Below are 23021 nucleotides of genomic sequence, written 5' to 3'. Positions count from 1 at the left end.
ACTTTTAATCTGGGATTCTGGGGCTCTCCATTCTTCTTGGAGGGATGTATTCCCAAAGCAGCTGCCTGTTGTTTTCTCTTGCTTTGGACAGTGCTAGCAAGCGCTACTGTCCCAGTTTAAATCTAGTTTCAGGGCATGATGAACTAGAAGCAGGTGCACCTGGCACATGTCAGTCTAATTACAAGTGCACTAATTATTTCTGTTTAAGAGACTGGACTTGTTTCTGAGACTAAAGGAGTAAGAAATCCCTTTGTCCGCCCCAGGGGCCAGATCAAGGGTTTGGGAAAAGCCCTCCACTACGTGAGCAGAGCTCACTATTCCACCTCTGCGGTGCATATATTTTCAGTAGATCTGGGCACTGAGATGCTCTGGGCGGTCGCATATTTCCAGATGTCTTGTTAAATAGCTTTTTGGGACACCGGGCAACAGATGCGACTGCCCAGTGCGTCTTGGTCCCCAAATCTACTGAGACTACACACGGTGTGGAGGTGGAACGGTAAGCTCATGTCCAAACAGGGGCCACTTTTTCGACAGGCAGCAGTCGTGAATTTGGCAACTGCTGTTCTATACTGAAGCTATGAGCTCAGTCCTGTGCTGTGCTGCTGTACAAGCAAGAACTAGGTTTTTGTTTGCTTAAATAACTGAATTCTTCTTCATTAGATGATAGGAGCAAGTACCATTGTGTGAGCAGATTGAGTATGTCTGCTGTTGCATCAAGACACAAAGCATGTTATTTTGGCATGTCTGTGCATTGGTTATATCAAGGTTGGATTAGTGTAATGCAGTGGTTCTCCATTTAGCACCAGGACCCACTTTTTAGAATGAGTGTCTGTCAGGACCCACCAGAAATGATGTCATGTCTGGAAGTGACATCATCAAGCAGGAAAATTTTAAACAATTTGAGGCTGCAATCCTGCCCACACTTATCCAGGAGTAAGTCCATTTACTATCATTGCTAAAAGAATATACATAGTAGCTTGTTAAAAGTACAAGTCTGTAACATTTCCCAAATGCAGTCGCATACTATGGTAGCATCAAATGTAATATATTAAAAATAAATTATTGAAATGAATGGGGATCCATCTGAAATTGGCTCGTGACCCACCTAGTGGGTCCCGACCCACAGTTTGAGAAACATTGGTGTATTGTGTTCTATGTGAGGCTGCCCTTAAGGCCATCTGGAAACTTCATCTAGTGCAAAATGCAAATGAACATGTGGTGACCAGACCAGGCAATTGACTCTGCCATGTCATTGCTATATCAACTGCACTAGCTACTGGATTGTTTCTGGGTGCAATTCAAAGTGCAGGTGATATCTTTAACTGTGGCTTGGGACCAAGATTCTTGAAAGACTACCTCCCCCATGTGAAATAGCCTAGCCATCAATATCAACTGAAGGGGCCACTGTTGTCAAAAGTAAGGCTGGTAGTGATGCAGGGAAGAATCTTCTCTGTAGTGGACCTACGTCTGTGGAATTCCCCTCCCCTTAAAGTTTCCTGTTTCATTCTTTGCAAATCTTACCTAAAGATCCTTACATGAAAGGATCTTGAAAATGTTTCTTTTCATTTCTGCCTTTTCTGATTTTGGGTGCTCTTTCCCCCTTCTCTTTTAAGATGAGGGAATTGTGTAAAATAATTTATTCTCCTGTTGTTTACTATTTTTTCATGTATTTTAAATTGTTATAATCCATGGTTATTTATCTCTTTGGATGGCTCCATTGGAAGGAAGAATTAGCATATAAATATTTTAAATAAATAAATTTTGTAATTCACATTATTTTATGAATAAGATTAAAATTAAAGTCTGATGATACTGGTAACGGAGTTATTAAAAATTGCTCTTCTTTCTTTTAAAATCCCACTTCAATTTGCAGTCCCAAGGTCGGAGTGAAATATTAATGAGTTTGCAGAAGGTACTAAGTGGACTAGGGGGTGCTGCAGCTTCTTGCCACCGTGATATTTATAAGAATGCCCGATCTCTTCTGACAGACAGGTCTATGGCTGTGCGATGCGCAGTAGCAAAGGTAGGCATAACTTTTCATCCAATAATTTTGAGCACACTACTCCTACAGTAGGTCTTTCTGGACTATAGCATTTTTAACCCTAAATATTAACATTGTATGTGGGATCAGCATTGCTATGGTTGCAACAGTAACCATTACTGGTTGTGGCCTGGAACTGTTGTGTAGTGGTGTGGGACTGTGTTCTTGGTGGTGTTTTATGTTTCGAATAATTGTCATTTCCTTTTGAATTGGGTGGTGACACCCTTTAAAAAGGTAGGGAAAGTAAAGTAAAACACTATAAATAGCTGTCTTCTTCTGCACAGTAAAACCACTCTGCACAGTGAAATGCTGAGGTCTCATGCTGAGGCTCCTCCCTTCACTCAGTGTTGCCCCATAATGCATTGCGATGCATTCTCTTCCTGATCATGATGCATTGTTGGGTGACATTGGGGGAAGGAAGAACCTCAAGTGGCCAGGAAGAGGCTGCAGGCAGGTCGGAAGGCTGCCTGTAACACTGAAAACACAGTGGTTTCACTGTGCAGAGGAAGGCACAGCTATTTGTAGCGCTTTATCTTTTCTATCTTTTAAAGGGGTGCCCCCACTATCCTCCAGATCAGCAGATAATTAAAGCCATGGATACCGGGGCCTGCCTGTAGTGTGCAGGTTGAATTTTGCCTTCTTTCTGCCCTTCTAAAATGCTATTGGAGCAATGATGAAGTTTCCCTCTTTCTTTTAAACCACAGTTTCATGATTTCACAGTGAGAGGTGAACTTCTCTTTTTATTTTCAGTTATAGAAAGAATTTTAGTGCAGAACTTTTGTTTGGTAGATCTTTTTGCAAGATTGAAGTTGTGGGACATGGAGGAAAATTCCACAATACATTAAAAAAAATTACACAATTGAAATGTTTGTGGAAAGAATCTTGATGCTCCCATCCAGTGATTCAACAGTAGCCTTTAATTCCTGGTTTGTAAATGAACACCTGACAAGTGATCCCCCAGACTTCTTCCTGAAATATAAGTTACAAAAAAAATCTTAGGGTAGTTCTTCCTGAATCTTTTCTTAAATGATTACACCAGTCAAATTACCTGATACAGCTGGTGGGGTGTTAGTGATTATGCTGGCTGTATTGTGAACTGGATGAATAAGCATTCTAAAAGTATTCAAGAAATTTTTTTTTCCTGTAGTGCCTACTGGAACTACAAAATGAAGCTGTGTTTATGTGGACAGCAGAACTAGAAAATGTAGCAACTCTTTGTTTTAAGGCTCTGGAAAATTCAAACTATGGTGTACGAGTTGCAGTATCCAAACTTCTGGGAACAGTGATGGCTACAGCATTAATACCAAAGCAAGCAGCAGGTACTGGACTAAGCTCTCTATGCATTTGTGCCGTATAATTTCACAGAAATATAAGCTCACTCTGTGTGTATGTGTTTCTAAAATGTAGAACAGAAATGGGGAAATATTTTTAAGTTGTACCTTAAGTGTTTCTTTTGTTTGAGAAGAGGTGGTTTTCACAGATCTCTGTGTTCCTCTGCAGCCCCTGAAAACACCAAATGCCTGCTTCTGAGGGTTGGGGAGCTTTCAGGAACATATTTTTGGAGTGTGTGTTAGGAAACTGCAGAGGTACAGAGAGATCAATGAAAATCTCTCCTTTCTCCGCACCTGTGACTTATGGAAGGACCAACTTGGGATACAACCCTAACTTTCCTATTAGAGGTGTTCCCTCGTAACCATGGGGATTCCATTCCGGAACCCCCCACAGTTACTTGAAACCACAGATACAGGTGATTGACTGCACCCTCACCCTCCTTAGAGTCCTCTGAGCCCAGCAAGTGCCACAGGCATCTGTTCGTGGTCTCTGCTGGGCTCAGACTGAGTTCGTCAGCTGAAAACATGTGACTTCCGGTTTCACAGAAAAACTGGAAGTGACTTTTTAATGCCTTTTAAGGCATTAGGGGCCACGGGGAAGCTCCAGGAATAACCCCATGAACCCAATCTGCAGATGACTGAATCTGCTAATATCGGGTCCATGGATACAGGGGCCCCACTGTATATTTTTGAAAGCAGTCAGGGTTAGCTCTAGCTCTGCCTGTGTAGATAAATCAATTGGTGGACCTGGATTTCTTGAGTTTTATTTGCAGAAACCTGTGAATGGGTACTGTGCTAAGTCAGTGCTATCTTCTCTGGATTGTTTGTTTATTTTTTGCCACTGTACCAAGTATCTATTACTTTTGCTACTGTAACAAGGCTGACTATAGTATTCCTTAAAGTCATAGGAATAATGAGTCCAAATAATAACTCTTTAAAAGGTACTGTTAAATTGCTACTTTTTTTCTTTGAAGTGATGCGCCAGAATGTTAAGCGGGCTACACTAGAAGAGGTCTTAGAACTCATGGCCACAGGTTTTCTTCGAGGAGGATCTGGATTTTTAAAAAGTGGTGGTGAGATGTTAAAAGTAGGAGGATCTGTCAATCGAGAAGTGAGAGTTGGAGTTACTCAGGTGTGTGTGTTCTCAAAACATTTGTTTTACTCTTAAATTTTATATTATGTACATTAGTTCATTTTTCCAATACTTCTATCATGGAACTATATGTAACCTTGATTTATGTTCACGTTCACCTTTGAAACAGTATCTAATAGGTTATCTTGCTCTGAAATTTCATGTATTGTGGGACATTAAGCCTTACACGGTTTCTCTCTTTTTTTCCACCCCATTCTAGAAATGTGACTGTGTGCATTTTACATTTGACTAAATGTATGCATTTTATATTTCCAGGCATATGTTGTCTTTGTCACAACACTCGGAGGTCAGTGGCTGGAGCGTAACTTTGCTACATTTTTGTCGCATGTACTGGATCTGGTTTCCCACCCTCGAGCAACTCAGACTCATGTAGAAGCTGTTTACTCTCGAAGATGTGTCTCTTTTATTCTCAGAGCAACTGTAGGCAGTTTATTGGGGGAGAAGGCTCAGATTGCTGCTGCCAAAGATATCTGTCAGGCTATTGGTAAACAGATGAAGGCAGTTGGTAAGAGCAACTTGAGTAATCAGTGGTGCACTTAATTTTAAATGTAATAATTGTGCTATCCTCTGAATGGTTAATGTAGTCATGATATAAATATCTTTTCTACACAGCACAGTAAATTTCCATCAAATACCCTTTTAAAATTATTTCAGCATAAGACCTCCAACATTTTTTCCCCACACTGTCAGCCTAATAGAAAGTGGGTCTGTGGGCCAAATCCTATCCAATTCTCCAGTATTGAAGCAGCTGCAGTGCAGCCCCAAGGTAAGGGAACAAACATTCTCTTACCTTGAGGGCCAATTTAGATAGGAGTAGCATCAGTTTAATATCAAAAGGTATATGTGGATGAAGAAAGTATGGATTAGAAACATGGAAGTGGCAAAGGGTTAATTTCCCACCCTCTTTTGCAATGGTCCTCACTTAGATTTTAAATTTACTTACTTGCGCGCACCCACACACAAAGAGAGTGTACCTAGCAGTATGTTTAAAGGCATGTCTGCTTTGGTCCTATTGTAAGTATGTGCAGATTGGGATGGGAGAAGAAGAAGAAAAAGATGGATAGAGAACAAATAAAATTTATTTCAGTGCCTGTCTTTAAATTAAAAATAGATTATAAACGCTATCATTTTTAGAAAGCTGGTTTTCAGCACTGTAATTCAGTGTTGGCACTTCACTTTTTCTGTTTTTATTCTAATTTCTTTATATAGGACTTGATAAGAAACAAAGTGTTACATTTTGTGACTTTTTCTGCCATGCAGGTTTCAGTTGTAATGTTCAGAACTACATGTGTATCAGAGCTTTTTAATAAACCTGATTTACATTGTCAAAATCTTTTTTTTAAAAAAAAACAACACCCACAGTAGCATATTTCAGGATAAAATTTTCCAGTTTCTCAAGAAGCTGTCAAAACCATTGCTTTTTGTGATTAACTGTAACAAAAGTCAGTATTTATGACAGAAAAACAGCCTTGTAGCTTCAATGTGGGTTGCCAGCAAGATGAGTAAATGCATCCTAAATAATTTCCATTCCCAGTAGGTAGCCACGTTAGTCTGCTGTAGCCAAAGCAATAGTGTCGTGGCACCTTCAAGATTAGCAAATATTTTATGATAAATGTTATCTCTAGTACTGATGGAGGGGTTGAAGCTGGGAGAGAGTAGCCTGAGTTACTAGCGGAAGTATGATTTAAGCTGTCTTTTTGGATCTCAATTCCATTTCTTAGTCCTATAGTAACTCTCAAATCTCTGTAGCACTTCTTATTTGTAAACTCCTGACTGTGTCTCAAATTAAGCAGAACACTGGATTTTTCTCTCCCTCCCTTTGGCAGAAGCAGTTGTGAATGATGCTAATATTGAGAACAAATCAGGAGCTGCTGATGTTGCTGCAAGTCAGCATGTGATGGTTTGTGCCCTTCAAGAGCTTGGGAGCCTAGTACAGAGCCTGAATGCAACAGCATCACCACTCATACAGGAACCTTCTATAGGTAAGCCATTCATGTCTAGATTGGTTTCTGTGTGCTCACTAGGTCGTCATCTACTGAGTTATAGCATAAACTACTGTTAAAACCCAGCCAAGTATATAAGAGTGTAATCCAGAAAAATGAAAAAAATTATTTAAAATCCTACTGGTTTTAGTGGGACTGAAGCAGTCTATATTTCTCTAGCAGTTATAGGTATCTGTAATGATTAAACAGTCAGTTTAACAAGGAATACAATTTTGTGTACTATTATGGAGCAGCTACAAACCAGATAATCATCTATAAAGTTCTGTTGGTGAACGTACATTGGAATTTAGGAGGGACTGATGCATGCAGCTTCTCTGTGTTTTTATTCAGATGAAAAATAAATTTTGGAATTTGGAAACAAATGAATTTAAGTCCTATCCTGTTGATCATCTGTATATTTATCCTGTTAATAGGCATAGCATCCATAGTGTATCATTACAAGCACTAAGAGGGGACTGAATGGCATGGTCCATCACTCCTTTTTCCCATGTTCTGGTGACTCTTTCTGTCTTGCTTTCAGGGCTGCTGGAGACTGTTACTTCAGTACTTCTTCATCCAAGTATGGCTGCGCGACTTGCAGCTGCCTGGTGCTTACGTTGTGTAGCTGTGGCCTTGCCTTTCCAGTTGACTCCTTTCTTGGACAGGTGTGCAGAGAGGCTTAACAATTTGAAGACTTCACCAGAAGCTGTTAGTGGTTATAGTTTTGCAATGGCTGCTTTGTTGGGTGGAGTACATCAGTGTCCTTTAGGTATTCCCCACGCAAAAGGAAAGGTGAGGTTGGGAACATTTAATTTTCATTGGGGGTGTGTGTGGGTGTATGTGTGGTGAACAACAACTGTCATAAAGTAATATTAGCAGTATAATAATTAAGAAAGGCTGTGCTCCAAAGAAGCAAAGTACATGTAAATAGGGGTGGCTCCACTTGGGGGCATGTGTCCATACCAGTGCCTGGCCAAGCCCTAAGGCAGTAAGGGGCCATTGTTCCCTACCACCACCTGGTAAGCCAGGACCTGTAGAAGTGCTTTCTGGGTAATTGCAGGGGAGCAGTGGCAACAGCAGACTATTTTCTTCTCCAATGCCATTTTCCAGTTCTCAAAAGTAACGTCCAAGTATCTTGAATGTGTCTTAAATTAAGTGGAATACTGGATTTTTCTCCCCCTCCCTTCCCTTTGGCAGAAGCAGTTGTGAATGATGCTAATATTGAGAACAAATCAGGAGCTGCTCAGTAGTGCTGAAAGAAAAAAGGATGAAGTTCACTTCTTCACCTGGTCACCACAGCCTCCTAGTATTACCAATTGTACCTGATACAACCCATTGAAGGCTTGTAGATGTCTCCACTGGACTTACCAGGAGGCAGTGGGAAGAAGGTGTTAGCAACAGACTGTCCTCTCCTTTCCACACCACCATTTTTATAGCACACTGCTGCCTGCTGCCACTAATCCCCACTACTGCACAGTAAGCTAGCCACAACCCAATAGGTAGGCACACCAAGAACTGGTAAGGACCAGGAGGCAGTAGCAGACATTAGTTATTCTTTCTACTTCCCTCTATAATTGTACAGGCAACAGTGAAGAAAAATGGTCACTTTTCTACTTGATTCCTGGGCACCATGGGGGATTCCACCATTGGTGGGGGGGGGGGGCTTACATTTTTTTTGCCCTAAGGTGTCTTAAAAGCTAGAGACAACTCCGTATGTAAAGGCAAGGATTGAACATGCAACTCTAGCGTTCTATACTGTTTTCTGTAGGACCACCAAGAGTCAAACGGGAAGGCTACTTTTTAAATTGGATAGCATTTTGCCTCTTTAGCAGTGGACAGAACTTCAAAGAAAACTTTCACTATCACTAGCATGCTCATGCAGCTTCTTTAAATCTCAGCCAAAAACTGCTGATTTAAATAGTGTTATGTGCTGCATTCTTTAGTAATGTTATTTTATGTAGCAGATGATAGTGCAAATATTTTTATAGCTCTGATTTTCTTTTATCATTTCAAAATTGTTTTATTGCAGCAGTAGGTATAACTGATAAGCAAGCAATTGGTTCCAGAGAAGTTAGATAGTACACTTGTGCAGTACAGTTGAATTTATTCATTACTATGGCATTTTGAGAACATCAATATGTGTGTTAAAATCTTGTGTCAAGATATACCATTGAAGTAAAAAATCCATTTTTAAAAAATCTAAGTTACAAGCATACCCCCGTATCCTCAAGGGTTCAGTTCTGGAACCCCTTGCAGATATATGGATATCTCTTCTATACCCAGTTCTGGAACCCCCAGTGGATATGTGAATCCACTGATATGGAGGGGGGTGCCTCTGGAGGTCTTCTAAGCCCAACAGAGGCCACTCACATCCTCATGTGGCCTCTGCTAGGCTCAGAATGACTGAATGTAGTGAAAAAAGTAACTTCTGGGTTTTGTTGAAAAAATCAGAAGTGACTCGTAATGCCTTTTAAAGGCATAAAAATGTGTCCTCCAGTTAAAAACAAACAGAAGTGACGTTTTTCTACTAGATACAGTCATTCTGAGCCTGGAGAGGCTGTGGGCCAGGCTCCCCTTGCCTCCAGAGGGGGTGGGGGGCTCAAGGGGATCCATGGACCCTCAATCTGCAGATAAGTGAATCTATGGCTACGAGATCCACGAATATGGGGCTCCCCCCTGTACTTTTAGTTAAAGATGAAAAATTTTGAATGATGTAAAGTATTTCTTAGCAAAGACTGTTTGGTTTGTCAACTAATCTTGAATTTTGTATTAAACACCAACTTGTTAGTGTTTTTTTTTGTTCAGACCTGAGTCATATTCATTCCTACCTCCTAATTTTTTCAGATGGTTGTTAGTATTGCTGAAGATCTTTTACGAACAGCTGCACAAAACAGCAGATTGTCCTTACCGCGAACCCAGGCTGGATGGCTTTTACTTGGTGCTCTAATGACTTTAGGTACATAAAAGTGACTTGTTTTTATTAATATCTTTTTATTTTAGAGAAGCTTGTATGGTTAGAGCTTGCAGTGGAACTCTTTAACATGGTTAAACATCAAATACAGATTATAATAAATTGATCTGTTTTATCTCTTGTATTTGTAACTGAGAAAACTGCTCAGTTGTCACTTGAGCGTTGAACTGACAGCACAATACTATAGGGCCCTTATGGCAGTGGAACGCCCACTCTGCTCCATAAGTGCTGCTGCAGCATTGTAAAAGGCTTGCCACTGTTGTGCAAGTTTGAGCTACCTGTGCAAATAGCCAGAGGTTCCACGTTCCCACCAGAGACGCCCATCTGCATCGGAGCAGAGTGCCAGCATGTGTAGTTCTTGGATGGATTGGGGGAAGATTGGAACAAGAAGGGCAGGGGGTGGAGTTTGGCAACAGTGTTGGATGCCAGGATCCTATCCCTGTTTTTCCAGCCTGATACACCCCCTGTTTCTCCTAAGACTTGCACCAGCAAAATAGTGCAAAATGTAAAATTACTTTTAAAAAAGCCGCAAAAATATTGTTGAAACATTTTTATTGCTGAGATAAAAACAAACATTTTAATTGTTTCCTTTGACAGGTCCTTCAGTCGTCCGCTACCATCTTCCCAAGATGTTGCTTTTGTGGCGAAATGTGTTTCCCCGTTCTCTAAAGGAGCTGGAAGCAGAAAAAGCTCGTGGAGATTCCTTTACGTGGCAAGTAACACTGGAAGGACGTGCAGGAGCTCTCTGTGGTAAGAATTCCAAAAATATACTGAAGGTTCCAGGTTTCAGTCCCGTCACAGGCATCCACGCATTTGACTCACAACAGATACTGTGGATACTGGGGGAAAGCAAGTTCTAGTTTGCTCATCAAACCAGAAGTGGCAGCAAATTTGGGTATCAGTGGACTCGCATATCTGTGGGGGGGTCCTTGAATGGATCCCCGCAGATTAAAAAAAAGGGTGGATTGTAACTGTTTTGGTATAGAAAAGAATGACACTTTCACTAACATTTGAATTACTGTGCTACTTAAACACTAAAAATTCCTTGCATACAGGCAACGTTTGACTGTGTTATCTTTCATTATTAGCTATGAGGAGTTTTGTCGCTCACTGCCCTGAACTCCTAACAGAAGATGTTATTCGAAAACTGATGACCCCTATAGAGTGTGCAATGACAATGATGTCTCAGTAAGTATGCTTTCCTGTGCATCGCATTTATTTTTCCTTTTCAAACGACTTGTTCTAAGTATAAACAACCAGCACTGAAAAAAACTAGAAAGGTGCTTATTTTAAAACTTAACAAGTAGAATTTTGAGTCTTCACTTTTTTAGAGCTTAGTTTAATTTCTTGTTGGGACCTCAGTAGCAGCCACAGATGGTGGCCCACTAGTAAGCCTGTTTGGACTGTCACAGCTCAAGTGTAAGTTTCCATAGTTTTTTACCAATATTTAACTTTTATTTTTGACATTGTAGCATTCCATCTGTAATTAAGGCCCATGGAGCCCACCTGAAAGCTAGTGCAGCCATGGTCCGCTTAAGACTCTATGACATTTTGGCTTTGTTGCCACCAAAAACCTATGAAGGTAAGTTACTTGCAATTGTTGGTTGCTGTTCTTAATACTTGGCTCCATGTCCATGTTTTGGTTTCATATGTAATACTGGCTGTGTAATTTTAGGAGGAGGAGTCGCTCCTTTAACTGTTTGAAAAGTGGTGGTAGGGTTATTAATGTGTCTAGGAGCAGACATTTTATTTTTCTAAATAGAGTGAAACTGCAAGAACCGCAGTGCTTCTGACAAATATACATGTGCAAGCCCCACCAACAACCCTGTACTAAACCAAATACACACAATCTGTGAATTTCTAAATCTAGTGTTTGGGGCCTGTATTGTCTTGGAACAAATGTCTTTGACCAGCTTTCTGGAGACCAAATGTGCATCTATTCACCCAAGCCATATGGGGCTGGACTTTCAGCTCTGCGGGCATGTGAATGTAAGATTACCATGAGCTGCATTACTACAGAAACCATCTTAGTGGAGATTTTCCTGTGCCACATCATCTCTGTAGTCACACTGCATTTACATCATATAATATTAATGGGCTGCATAAAAGCTATATTTGCTGTTTTTTCTTTCAATTTTTTTCCTCTAGGATCATTTAATGCACTTCTTCGAGAGCTAGTGGCAGAATTTACTTTAACAGACAACTCTGCAAATACTACAACATCCCTCCTTAGATCACTTTGCCATTATGATGACAGTGTTCTTCTTGGCTCTTGGCTGCAGGAAACAGACCATAAATCAATTGAGGATCAGGTATCAATACTTATTATGTCATCACTAAGTGTCCAGGGCTTCATTCACTGGCCCCCAAAATAAGGGAGAGCACTGCTTGGAAGCTCCTCATTTATTTTTCTAGCAAGTTTTCCTAATTCAGAGGAATTTTGTAAGACCTTTGTCTCTACATGAGTAGTGAACTGATAAATCAGATATGTTGATTAACGAATGATAGATTATATTTACTTTTCGTCTGGGTACGCATGTGTTTTCCATATACCTGATGCTGTTTTGAGTTTGTTTACGGCATTTTTACTCTGCCTTTCTCCCCAAGGGGACCCAAGACGGCTCATGGTAGGGCGCCTGTCAGTATAGGGCACCTGTCAAGAGTCATGGCAGCGCATCTGTCAGTATAATTTATTTATTTATTATATTTGTATTCCGCCTTTCTCCCCAAAGGGCACCCAAGGCGGCTAACAATCAAGTTAAAAAAAAAACAAGGAAACAAACATTAAAAATACAAAACACTTAAAAAAACAGTTAAAACAAGATAAAATACATAGCAGCAGATTAAAAGCACACAGTAAAAGACATAATTTATAAACTTATAAAAACAGCCCTTATAGTGCCTCGAAGGCTCTATAATAATCATAATCATCATGTTCTTCCTTCTCACTCTTGCAAATGGAAATAGAGAATGCCTGTTTGATCTCTCATGTAACTCATGGAGCAAATTATTGGACTTCACTGAGACCTAGTGACCGATCGTGAGCATCATGTCATGATTGATTTTAATGATTTTTGTTACTTGAAATAATGAAGACTTTCACCAACCAGCTTGTATATTTATTTTTCATCTTACTTGATAGGAATCACTCAGAAGCTCCTGTTAGAATCTTTGTTTTGGAAATGCAATTGCTCTCTTGGCAAAGGTAGCATTTCTTTGAACCATGTGTAGTGCTAAGTTGTAAAAATTCAGTTGCTACTATATTTCAGATATTTTGATGCTTTGCAGCTCCAGCCAAACAGTGCCTCTGGAAGTGGTGCTCTAGAACATGACCCCTCTTCCATTTACTTGCGCATCCCTGCTGGTGAAGCTGTTCCTGGTCCCCTTCCTTTGGGAGTGTCGGTCATTGATGCCTCTGTAGCCCTCTTTGGAGTGGTTTTCCCTCATGTTTCCTACAAACACAGGTCTGTCTGTGGCAAGGTTGATGTTTTGAGGCCTCTGTATATTCAACAATGTCAAATCTGTTTAAAAGTTAACCTTCAATAGATGTTTTTCAGAGCTTGCATCTTGTGTTTTAGGAAAAAACTTATCTGTATCACAGTGTGTGAAGATAAATTCTGCAATTGTTTGTCATCCATTTAAATATGTGTACTTAAAATTAAATTGGAGGTGGGAAATGCATTCAGGACTAATTTGCATTTTTAATTCTACTGTAATTAGCATAAACCACCTTAAAATATGCAAATAGAAAATAATGGTTTGTAAATCATGTAATACTGTATGTGTATTATGTAGTTTCTGGTATGACAATAAATAGGTGATCTATGAGGATCCTATTTCATGGGCAGCCTAATCTTAACCTGTGATGGAACAGGCAGGCCACCTGTTGAGGCTGGCTGCTGCTCAGCTTGGGGCAAGGGAACTAATTCTTCTTACCTCAGTTAATGCAGCAGCAGCAGCCCCAACGGGGCTCCGTGGATTTGCACCTCCTAAAGAGGTGGCACAGATCTGAGCAGCCTGGCACTGTGCCAGGTCGCTCATGAGTGGGGTTGGGATCCAGCCTAAGTGCTGGATCTTGGCTCCACCCCCTCCCAGGCTCACCCCACCCACAGGCCTGCTAGCAGTCCACCCTCCCAAGACCCCCATGCTGGCCTAACGCGGCCGGCATGTACCTACCATTCTGCCAGTGCAATGACACTGGGGTTGGTCTCCTGACTCCTGAGGTTGTGCAAAAGTGCCTTATGGCACTTTTGTGACACCTCCAGGCTGACACAAGGGACTTGTGCTGGCCCAAGGGCGAATGTGGATTGCAAGGGAGTACATAAAGTTAGCAAGCTCAGACCTTGTGAACTACTGAAGTATGTTCCCATATTTTAGAACTAGGTACAGTTATACCCACCTGAGCTATAGAGCCTCATTATAGCAGCTTTTCTACAAATGTGAGAGATGAGATGAGTTCTTGTGAGTGGGGTCATAGACCAGCCATTCTCAACAGGAGCCATATGGCCTCCTGAGGGGAGCCCTGGCATATTTTAAAGGGGCCACAGACTGAAAACTGCGAGAAGGGATTTTATGTTTATCTGTTCTTGTGGTATCCTCATTTGATGAGGGACCCCAGAAAAAAAGGTTGAGAATAGCTGTCTTAGACAATGGATAAATGCAGATGGCCTATAAAAATGCCCTTACTTGAGGGCGTTTTAGTGCCTCTGTTTAAAGCGCACAGTAACATTTGCCTGGTTATGAGAGGGAGTGAAAGGTTCTACATTAAAACAAACCACAGTTCCCTGTTACTAATGAATGCAGGCAGCTAACCAGCTGTTAGAGTTACAGTTAACAGTTACAGTTAACCAACTGTAGTTAAAACAAGCTAACATATCAGACCACCTTTTGATTCTGATTTGATATTTTGTCTTGTTTTAATTCTATTTTAATAAACCATAATTTCCCAAGTTTATGCATAATATATAACTGATGTTTATTCTAAAGTGAGGCCAAAAGCACTTGCTGTCTTCTTCATGAGACTGACACTACCTTTTCGAAGTAGCATTAAACCTTGGCTTAGCATTGCATCTGAACTGGGCCATTGTGGCACAGTCCTTCACCAAACAAGATCACTAGAGTTCTTGTAGGCTCTTTTTTCTCTGTCCTTCAAAGGGCTTCTCCCTCACAATATTTTGTCTTTTGTAGGCTACAGATGTTGGATCACTTTGCAGAATGTGTCAAGCAGGCAAAAGGTGTTCGTCAGCAGGCAGTACAGCTTAATATTTTCACTGCTGTTCTCAGTGCGTTAAAGGTAAAGATCCTTCACAAAGTATCATGCTGTTTTATTGTTGCAACACACACACAAATGCCACTCTTCATTTCTAATCATATGTTGTGCCAACATAATCTGGAGAATAAAAGTATCCTCTCCAATACTAACAATATTATTATTGTTAATTATTGTACAATATTAACAATAGCAAGAAATGCTCATCAGATCGAAGGTTTTAGGAACTGCATTTCAAATTACTCTTTTTTTTCCACAATTGGCTCTCAGTGAAGTGTCTTCTGTGGAGCTTTCCCAGCATGTGCTGAAATGCATGTTGTTACGTTAAAGGACATGAAAATGAAAAGCCATAGGATAAATTGATGTAAATAGAAAATTAAACATTCAGTAGTGAATAGTTTTTAAAATAGTTGGAGAGAGAATTTCTAGAATGACTATGAGACATTTGTCAGAACACTTGTGAAACCTTAATGTTTTAAGTGGTTGGCAACATAAGAGATCTGTTTTATATTAACAATAGCTCCAAAGCATTATATAACTCTTTTCAAGATGGTGTTCTCTAACATTAAATGCTCTCTTTTGTTGTTGTTAAAGGGCTTAGCTGAGAATAAGAGTACACTAGGACCCGAAGAAGTTCGCAAATCAGCCTTAACATTAGTCATGGGGGCTCTTGACAACCCAAATCCCATTCTGAGGTGTGCTGCAGGAGAGGCTCTTGGCAGAATGGCACAGGTGGTTGGAGAAGCAACTTTCATTGCAAGAATGGCACAGCATAGCTTTGACAAGTATGTTTACAGCAATAATATAAGTAAAAGTAAACCATAATGTTTAGAAAATCTGTCTCTAGGATATGACTAGATATTCTTATTTTTCTTATTATGTACATTTTTCAGTTACATACCTAGTGAACCAAAATGTTGTATATAATTTTTTTAATAAAGGAAGAGAGATATAGCTTGACTTTAAGAATTTGTATAGAAGGAATTGACCAATTAAGGAAATAGACTTCCTCAGTCTTGTTTGTTGAAAGATTTGATCTTATATTTGCTAAAAAAAGAATCCTGCATTACACATGGTTTTGTACACACTACAAAGTGTTCAAACAAAATCAGTCTATAAACATCTTTACAACAATCTTTACAGGCTGAAATCTGCTAGAGATGTTGTGTCAAGAACAGGCCATTCCTTGGCTCTTGGCTGCCTTCATCGTTATGTCGGTGGAATAGGTTCTGGACAGCATTTGAAAACCAGTGTCAGCATTCTGTTGGCATTGGCACAAGATGGCACCTCACCTGAAGTCCAAGTAAAATGAATTTATAATATACAGTTTATACAGTATATACAGTTATAAGTTTGTCATAAACAGCCTTACCTCCTTGTTGCATATGGATGTTTTTAACAATATCATGAAAAAAATTGCTGTCAAAATAGAGGGAGCAGAGTCTATAAACTCTAGTAAAACCATATTAGATCTCTGATCTAAGTAAGCACATTTTGTTATTTGAAAAATTCTTTAGTTATTAATAACTAATAAACCAAATGCACTACTTCAAAAAACCTAAAAATACTTGTCTCCCTCAGTGCCATTCTAAGCAGTTTACCCAGTCTAAATGTTTAAGCCCTTTATAGTCCTATTAATTTCAGTGGGAGAATTTCCTGCTCTTTCTAGTCACCTGAGTTTGTTTAATGTTATTGAAAATATTTGTATCCTACCCTTCTCCTCGCATGAGGGAGGCTCTTAAGGTGGCTCACAACATGTGAAAATCATAATACAATACAATACAGTACAAACTGAAAAATGGCAAAAATAATGTACGGTATAAGCACCTGGAAAATTTTTTTTTTTTAGCATACTAAGAGGAAATAGATCTATGTAAACTTGTGCCACAAAAGCTGCATGGAACAAAAATGTTTTCATTAGTTGTCAGACCAGTGGAAATTGCATCCAGGGCCAGGAGTTTCATAACCTAGGTGCCCCTGCAGAGAATGTCTCTCACATGTTGCTGCCACATGTGTCTCTGCCAGTGCTGGGGCATGTAAGAATGTTATCTCAGTTATTCTCAAAGAGGTGGGCAGTTTCATACAGGGCAAACAAAGTACTCTCGTCCCAAGCTGGTTATGGCTTTAAATTCCACCTAGTTACATACTGTCAACCATTCCAGCTGATTAAGCAAAGGCATGCTTTGCCCACAAGGCCTGGTACTGGCCAACAATAATGCAACAACATTCTGTACTAGTTGTAGTTTCTGAATGGGCTTCAAGGGCATTCTCACATAAAACCTGTTACAGTGATCCAAACGCAACATATTAAATGCGTGGGCACCATTGCTAGTCAGGTCTGAGAGGCAGCCCAATCCTGAGCTACCTGGAGTGCGAGGCTGCTGCAGCACCAAAAGGGTGCTCCATCCAATGCCCCCTGGGCAGCTACTGTTGCCTCCTCTGGAGAAGGGGACTTTTGCCCCCTACCCCTGAGTAAGGGAAGTAATCCTGCACTGGGGCTTCTCAATTCTGTGGCGGCTCTCCACCCACCCCAGAATGTGTCCTCCCTGCCACCCCCCTCACCTCTCCACCACCAGGTGGTCTGGGTGATCACTGAGCAGTGGAACACAGGCCCAGCACTGGAGCTGGCCCAGCACGTGGTTAGGGCTCACAAAAATGCCTTACAGCACGTTTGCGACAGTGCATGCTGGCAGTGAGCCTGTGCACACTATTCTGGTTTGCGCCCTAAGCTAGGCTGTTACACCATCTATGTCGTTTCGTAAGTTGGACAGTAGTACCTTGCCACAACAAAAACATGAATATCCAGGTGCAAGTCCTGATCCTGGAGCACTTCCAAACTGAATTATGGGGCTAAATGCCTGATAAGGAATTGTGTAGAATGCTTTCTTTATGAAAGTGTTTTGTTAGCCTTTCCTCTAACCTCAGTGGATTCTCCTGGAAGCCAGATTCTGTCCCCTGTGTGCTTTATTCATTTGGCATTAACTGTCAACATACTACTTCAATTGCCTTTTCCCTCACCTTGGAACTCAAAGCTTCCTTCAACTGGGCATGCTTAGAATTGGTGCATGCTTATTTCATTACAGTGAAGCCCAAAGTACAGCAATTATTTGCCATGAAAGGATATTTTTCATTTTAGTCCTTATGCAGTCACTGAGGGTTCATCCCCCCAACAATAGGCAGGCTGTCACAGTAGTTATCAAATCATTTTTTGTTTGCAGAGCAGTCAATTAATTAATTATAGCCAGAAAGTAGGGCCTTGGTTGTGTTTTCAGCCTAAAGGGATTTCATATGAAGTTTAAGAATCCCTGTAGAGCAGTGGTAGCCACATCTGTCAAAATTCTGGTTTGCTATGCACAGTTCTCTCTACAGTGGTCTGTGCCAATGCATGGACCTCTTTGGCAGCTGTGTGGCGCTGTGACTTGTCGCAATGCTGTTTTCAGACATTTGGCGATGATGTGATCTTGTCATTGCTGAGCTTCCAGATTGTCTACTTCTGTAGCAGTGCCGCTATACACTTTAGCAGGAACAGTGGAGTCATCCAAAAGTATATGACTGAAATACTTGTTCTTCTTTTAGACATGGTCCCTCCATTCACTTGCTTTAATAGTGGATTCCAGTGGACCGATGTACCGTGGGTATGTGGAGCCCACTTTGTCTTTGGTTCTCACCTTACTTCTGACAGTACCTCCATCACACACAGAAGTACACCAGTGTTTGGGTCGATGTCTTGGAGCTATAATAACAACTGTTGGTCCTGAGCTACAAGGTTTGTTTCGAAAGACAATAAAAGTGAAAGTCTTAGTTCTTCATCCAGTTACATGCATATAATTGCACATATAGTTTGTAGTGGGATTTAAATATTGATAATGAGTCATAAGATTGCAAGTTACTTTTTCCATATGTTTCTGTTTCCAAATGCATATGCTTGGGATTGCAGCCTTACAGCTCAATCCTGAACTGGCCAGAACGCAGGCAGCCACCAGCGGCTCCTCGGGGGAAGGGGATATTTGCCCCCTTCCCCTGGGTAAGAAAATTAGTTCCACAATGGGGCTACTTGATTCTGCAGCAGCTCTAGAGCTCTAGCTGCCTGACATTGAGCTCAGGATGCGGTGAAGCTGAGCTCCACCAGTCCCATGCTTCCCCAGGCACACCTCCTCCCTGTCCTCTGCTCGCCTCCTCTCTGCCTCCCCCCACTCTCCCACCTACCTCTCTGTCGCCTGGCAGTTTGGGCGACCACTGAGCAGTGGCACAGCCGTTTCACCAGCTAGCTCTGGCACACGGCTGGTGCTAACACTTGCAAATGTGCTTTATGGCATGTTTGCAACAGCGTGCATTGGCAGTGAGCCAGCGCACAATGTTTAGTATTGGGCCCTTAGTCCTACCCCGTCTCAATTTATTTTTCCAGGATGGTGTGTTAGTTGTGGAGTTGGTCTTAGACCTGGAAGATCCAAGTTCAAATCCTGCTCAGCCATGAAGCTTCCTGGGTGATCATGGGCCAGTCACTATCTCTCAGCCTCTCTTCACAGGGTTGTTGTGAGAACCAATAGAGAAAGGAACTATATACACCACCTTGAGGTCCTTGGAGGAAGAGTGGCATAAAAATGTGAAAAATATCTTTTACCTGAACACATCCCATGCCAAACACCTGGATCAGATAGACAGTATTTTATTGAAAAAAAGGAACTCTGACAGTTCCTTAATATTTTCCCAAGCATTTTTGTTTGGAAGTTATGGTAGAAAACTCTTTTATTTGAAACAACTTTATTGTTTGGTAGATTTGGTATTCAGCACTCTTCCTAGTCCATTCAGTAGCTCTTTTAATGTGGTCATGTCTGAATAGTACTGCTATTCACCTGAGCATTTTGTCTGACTCATAACATAAGTAAATGCATTTGTGCTGCAGAAATGTAAAAGTTAATTGTTCGTTCTTTGTTCGTTTTTTAAAATGGGGAGGTCCCTTTATTACGCATGATGTGTAATTGATCATTTTTGCAAATACGTGTATAATGTGAAGGTTCTGATAAGTATTGTGCTATAGAAGCTTTCAAGTTTCTGACCATCTGGTAGAGGATGTTTGGACACAGGTGACTCACTTCAGTATACAGTAGTAGTTGGAGAAGGGCCCTGAACAGTGCTGTAGGGGCCACAGTCTTCCAGAATATGTGATAGGATATAACTTTTTTAATACATCATCTGTGAAATTGTGATTGAAAGTTAAATGTATACATTTATGCAGTTTTATAAGTATTACAAAAAAAAGTAATTTGATAATTTTGTTAGGCAATGGAGCCACCATTTCAACCATTCGCTCCTCATGTCTGGTGGGATGTGCAATTACACAAGATCATTCAGACTCTCTTGTTCAAGCAGCTGCAATTTCCTGCCTTCAGCAACTTCACATGTTTGCTCCCCGACATGTGAACCTCTCCAGTCTTGTTCCCAGTCTTTGTGTGAGTAAAATATGCCTTCTTATTCAGTTGATGTTATCAAATTGATTCATATCTCAAACTCCAAGAGGGAAAGAAAAGGAAATAATGTACTTTGTCAAATTGCTTTTGGCAGCTGTAGTTTTACTAAATTCTCCATATGACCCCATTTTGAGTTTCAGCTGTTTTATTGATTTCTTAAGACCTTGTATGTATTGGGGAAACTGTTTTTACACATTATCCACTTGTCTGGCCTGCTGTGGCTTCTTAAATAGTGAGAGTCCAAGTGGATGGTTGAGCACTGTGCCATCTCTAGGATGCTTCAGCCTGCGTTAATTTTGTATTATATGTCTGACAGCTGCCCTGAAGAGGGACAAGGCAGCACAAAGAGAACATAAGAACAGCCCCACTGGATCAGGCCATAGGCCCATCTAGTCCAGTTTCCTATATCTCACAGCGGCCCACCAAATGCCCTAGGGAGCACACCAGATAACAAGAGACCTGCATCCTGGTGCCCTCCCTTGCATCTGGCATTATAGCCCATTTCTAAAATCAGGAGGTTGCACATACACATCATGGCTTGTAATCCATAATGGATTTTTCCTCCAGAAACTTGTCCAATCCCCTTTTAAAGGCATCCAGGCCAGATGCCATCACCACATCCTGCGGCAAGGAGTTCCACAGACCAACCACACTCTGAGTAAAGAAATATTTTCTTTTGTCTGTTCTAACTCTCCCAACACACCATTTTAGTGGATGTCCCCTGATTCTGGTGTTATGTGAGAGTGTAAAGAGCATCTTTCTATCCACTTTATCCTTCCCATGCATAATTTTGTATGTCTCAATCATGTCCCCCCTCAGGCATCTCTTTTCTAGGCTGAAGAGGCCCAAACGCCGTAGCCTTTCCTCATAAGGAAGGTGCCCCAACCCCGTAATCATCTTAGTCGCTCTCTTTTGCACCTTTTCCATTTCCACTATGTCCTTTTTGACATGTGGCAACCAGAACTGGACACAATACTCCAGGTGTGGCCTTACCATCGATTTGTACAATGGCATTATAATATTAGCCATTTTGTTCTCAATACCTTTTCTAATGATCCCAAGCATAGAATTGGCCTTCTTTACTGCTGCTGCACATTGGGTCGACACTCTCATCGACCTGTCCACCATGACCCCAAGATCTCTCTCCTGATCTGTCACAGACAGCTCAGAACCCCTTAGCATGTGAAGTTCTGATTTTTTGCCCCAATGTGCATGACTTTACACTTACTTACATTGAAACGCATCTGCCATTTTGCTGTCCATTCTGCCAGTCTGGAGAGATCCGTCTGGAGCTCCTCACAATCACTTCTGGTCTTCACCACTTGGAAAAGTTTGGTGTCATCTGCAGACTTTGCCACCTCACTGCTCACCCCTGTCTCCAGGTCATTTATGAAGAGGTTGAAAAGCACCAGTCCCAGGACAGATCCTTGGGGCACACCGCTTTTCACCTGTCTCCATTGTGAAAATTTCCCATTGACACCCTCTCTCTGTTTCCTGGTCTTCAGCCAGTTCTCAATCCAGGAGAGGACCTGCCCTCTAATTCCCTGACTGTGGAGTTTTTTCAGTAGCCTTTGGTGAGGGACCGTGTGGAACGCCTTTTGAAAGTCAACAAGGAGAAAAGGATAGATGTGATTTGCTTGTTTAGGAACTGTTTAGCAACTGTTTCAACTGGCTTCAGGAATACAGGAAAGTAGCATGCAGTACCTTAGTAATAAAACATTTTGTATTGTATGCAGGCTTCTTTGTAGTTTGTCAAAATTCTTTGTTAGTTTTTAGAAAAATGTCAGGAAGATGATTGGAAAATCTTTCAAATTCTGCCAGAAGTGTGTGAACATATTAGATATTCATGAAGTAAGTAAGGACTCCGTGTTATGTACTCTTAGACCTTTCATGAAACTAATTTCTATTCTCACAGCATGCTAAAATGTCAAAAGCAAATCTGTTTTGATCATAATTTTTAGCAATCCAGAAACTGAAAAATGTTTTACAAAGAACTGTTTTCACTTGTGAGGAAAAAAAATCTACTATTCTGTACAATTATCTTCTGCCAAGCAAGGTCAGGAGACTGTGAAATTATATGAAAGAAAACACTTTTGATGTACAATACTCCTTTTTGGAAGAAAATATTTATCATATAGATCTGAAAGTGGTTGTTTTTGAAAAGCATGTTTAGGTATTTTGAAAAGCATGTTTAGGCTGATAAAATCCTCCAAATGGGATTACAGTAAAATACCATCCTATCAAGAATCTGGCCTTGTTCCAGATGCTAGCCTTTTTAGAGTGCTCTTTCAGATGCATGCATTACCATAAAAATGTGTTTAGGACTTCAGAAGTGTTTGGTATTCAACAGATACTGTCAAAACTGAGTGAAAAAAGTAAGATACCAGGAAGCAGGGAACCCTTCTGTAGTTCTAGTTGCTGGCAAATAAGTGCTCATTGATTCTTAAAACAGAGTTTGCCTAGTGTCTTGAAGTGTGATAACCCTCTTAAAACGGATAAATCGATGAAACCACAGCCTCAAGTAACTCTCAATGAGAATTTCTCAAATTGTAAAAACCAACTACCAGAGTGAATTATTGTCAAGTTCCTTTCAAATCAATATGACAAGTGAGCACACTAAAACTGTCCAGATTTGGGTGGATTGCACCCATTTTTACTTGGTTATGCTTATAGAATGTAGTTTTTATTGAATGCCTACCCTCCCATATTCTGACAAAAGCTGCCAGTTGCTGTATAAATGGCTTGATGACTGGGCAAATCTGAATCCTTCAATCTATTGCTCTCTAATGCTTATTACAATGGTATC

General features: G+C 40.7%; 1 protein-coding gene across 2 annotated transcripts in view; it reads left to right on the top strand.

Annotated features, from left to right (window-relative positions):
- HEATR5B (HEAT repeat containing 5B) overlaps positions 1-23021 on the top strand; it is a 61090-nt gene that overhangs the window by 11538 nt on the left and 26531 nt on the right. For both annotated transcript variants that reach the window (XM_066618087.1, XM_066618095.1), the window contains exons 5-21: positions 1874-2023; positions 3189-3360; positions 4347-4504; positions 4781-5030; positions 6352-6507; positions 7049-7299; positions 9352-9463; positions 10076-10228; positions 10567-10666; positions 10951-11060; positions 11627-11790; positions 12767-12942; positions 14666-14771; positions 15342-15532; positions 15891-16050; positions 18324-18513; positions 20028-20197. In XM_066618087.1, the coding sequence (XP_066474184.1) occupies positions 1874-2023; positions 3189-3360; positions 4347-4504; positions 4781-5030; positions 6352-6507; positions 7049-7299; positions 9352-9463; positions 10076-10228; positions 10567-10666; positions 10951-11060; positions 11627-11790; positions 12767-12942; positions 14666-14771; positions 15342-15532; positions 15891-16050; positions 18324-18513; positions 20028-20197 (2769 nt within the window). The remainder of the gene's footprint in view (positions 1-1873; positions 2024-3188; positions 3361-4346; positions 4505-4780; positions 5031-6351; positions 6508-7048; positions 7300-9351; positions 9464-10075; positions 10229-10566; positions 10667-10950; positions 11061-11626; positions 11791-12766; positions 12943-14665; positions 14772-15341; positions 15533-15890; positions 16051-18323; positions 18514-20027; positions 20198-23021) is intronic.

The sequence above is a fragment of the Tiliqua scincoides genome, chromosome 1, assembly GCF_035046505.1.
Source record: "Tiliqua scincoides isolate rTilSci1 chromosome 1, rTilSci1.hap2, whole genome shotgun sequence".
Taxonomy (NCBI): domain Eukaryota; kingdom Metazoa; phylum Chordata; class Lepidosauria; order Squamata; family Scincidae; genus Tiliqua; species Tiliqua scincoides.
This window is presented reverse-complemented; position numbering and strand designations above follow the sequence as displayed.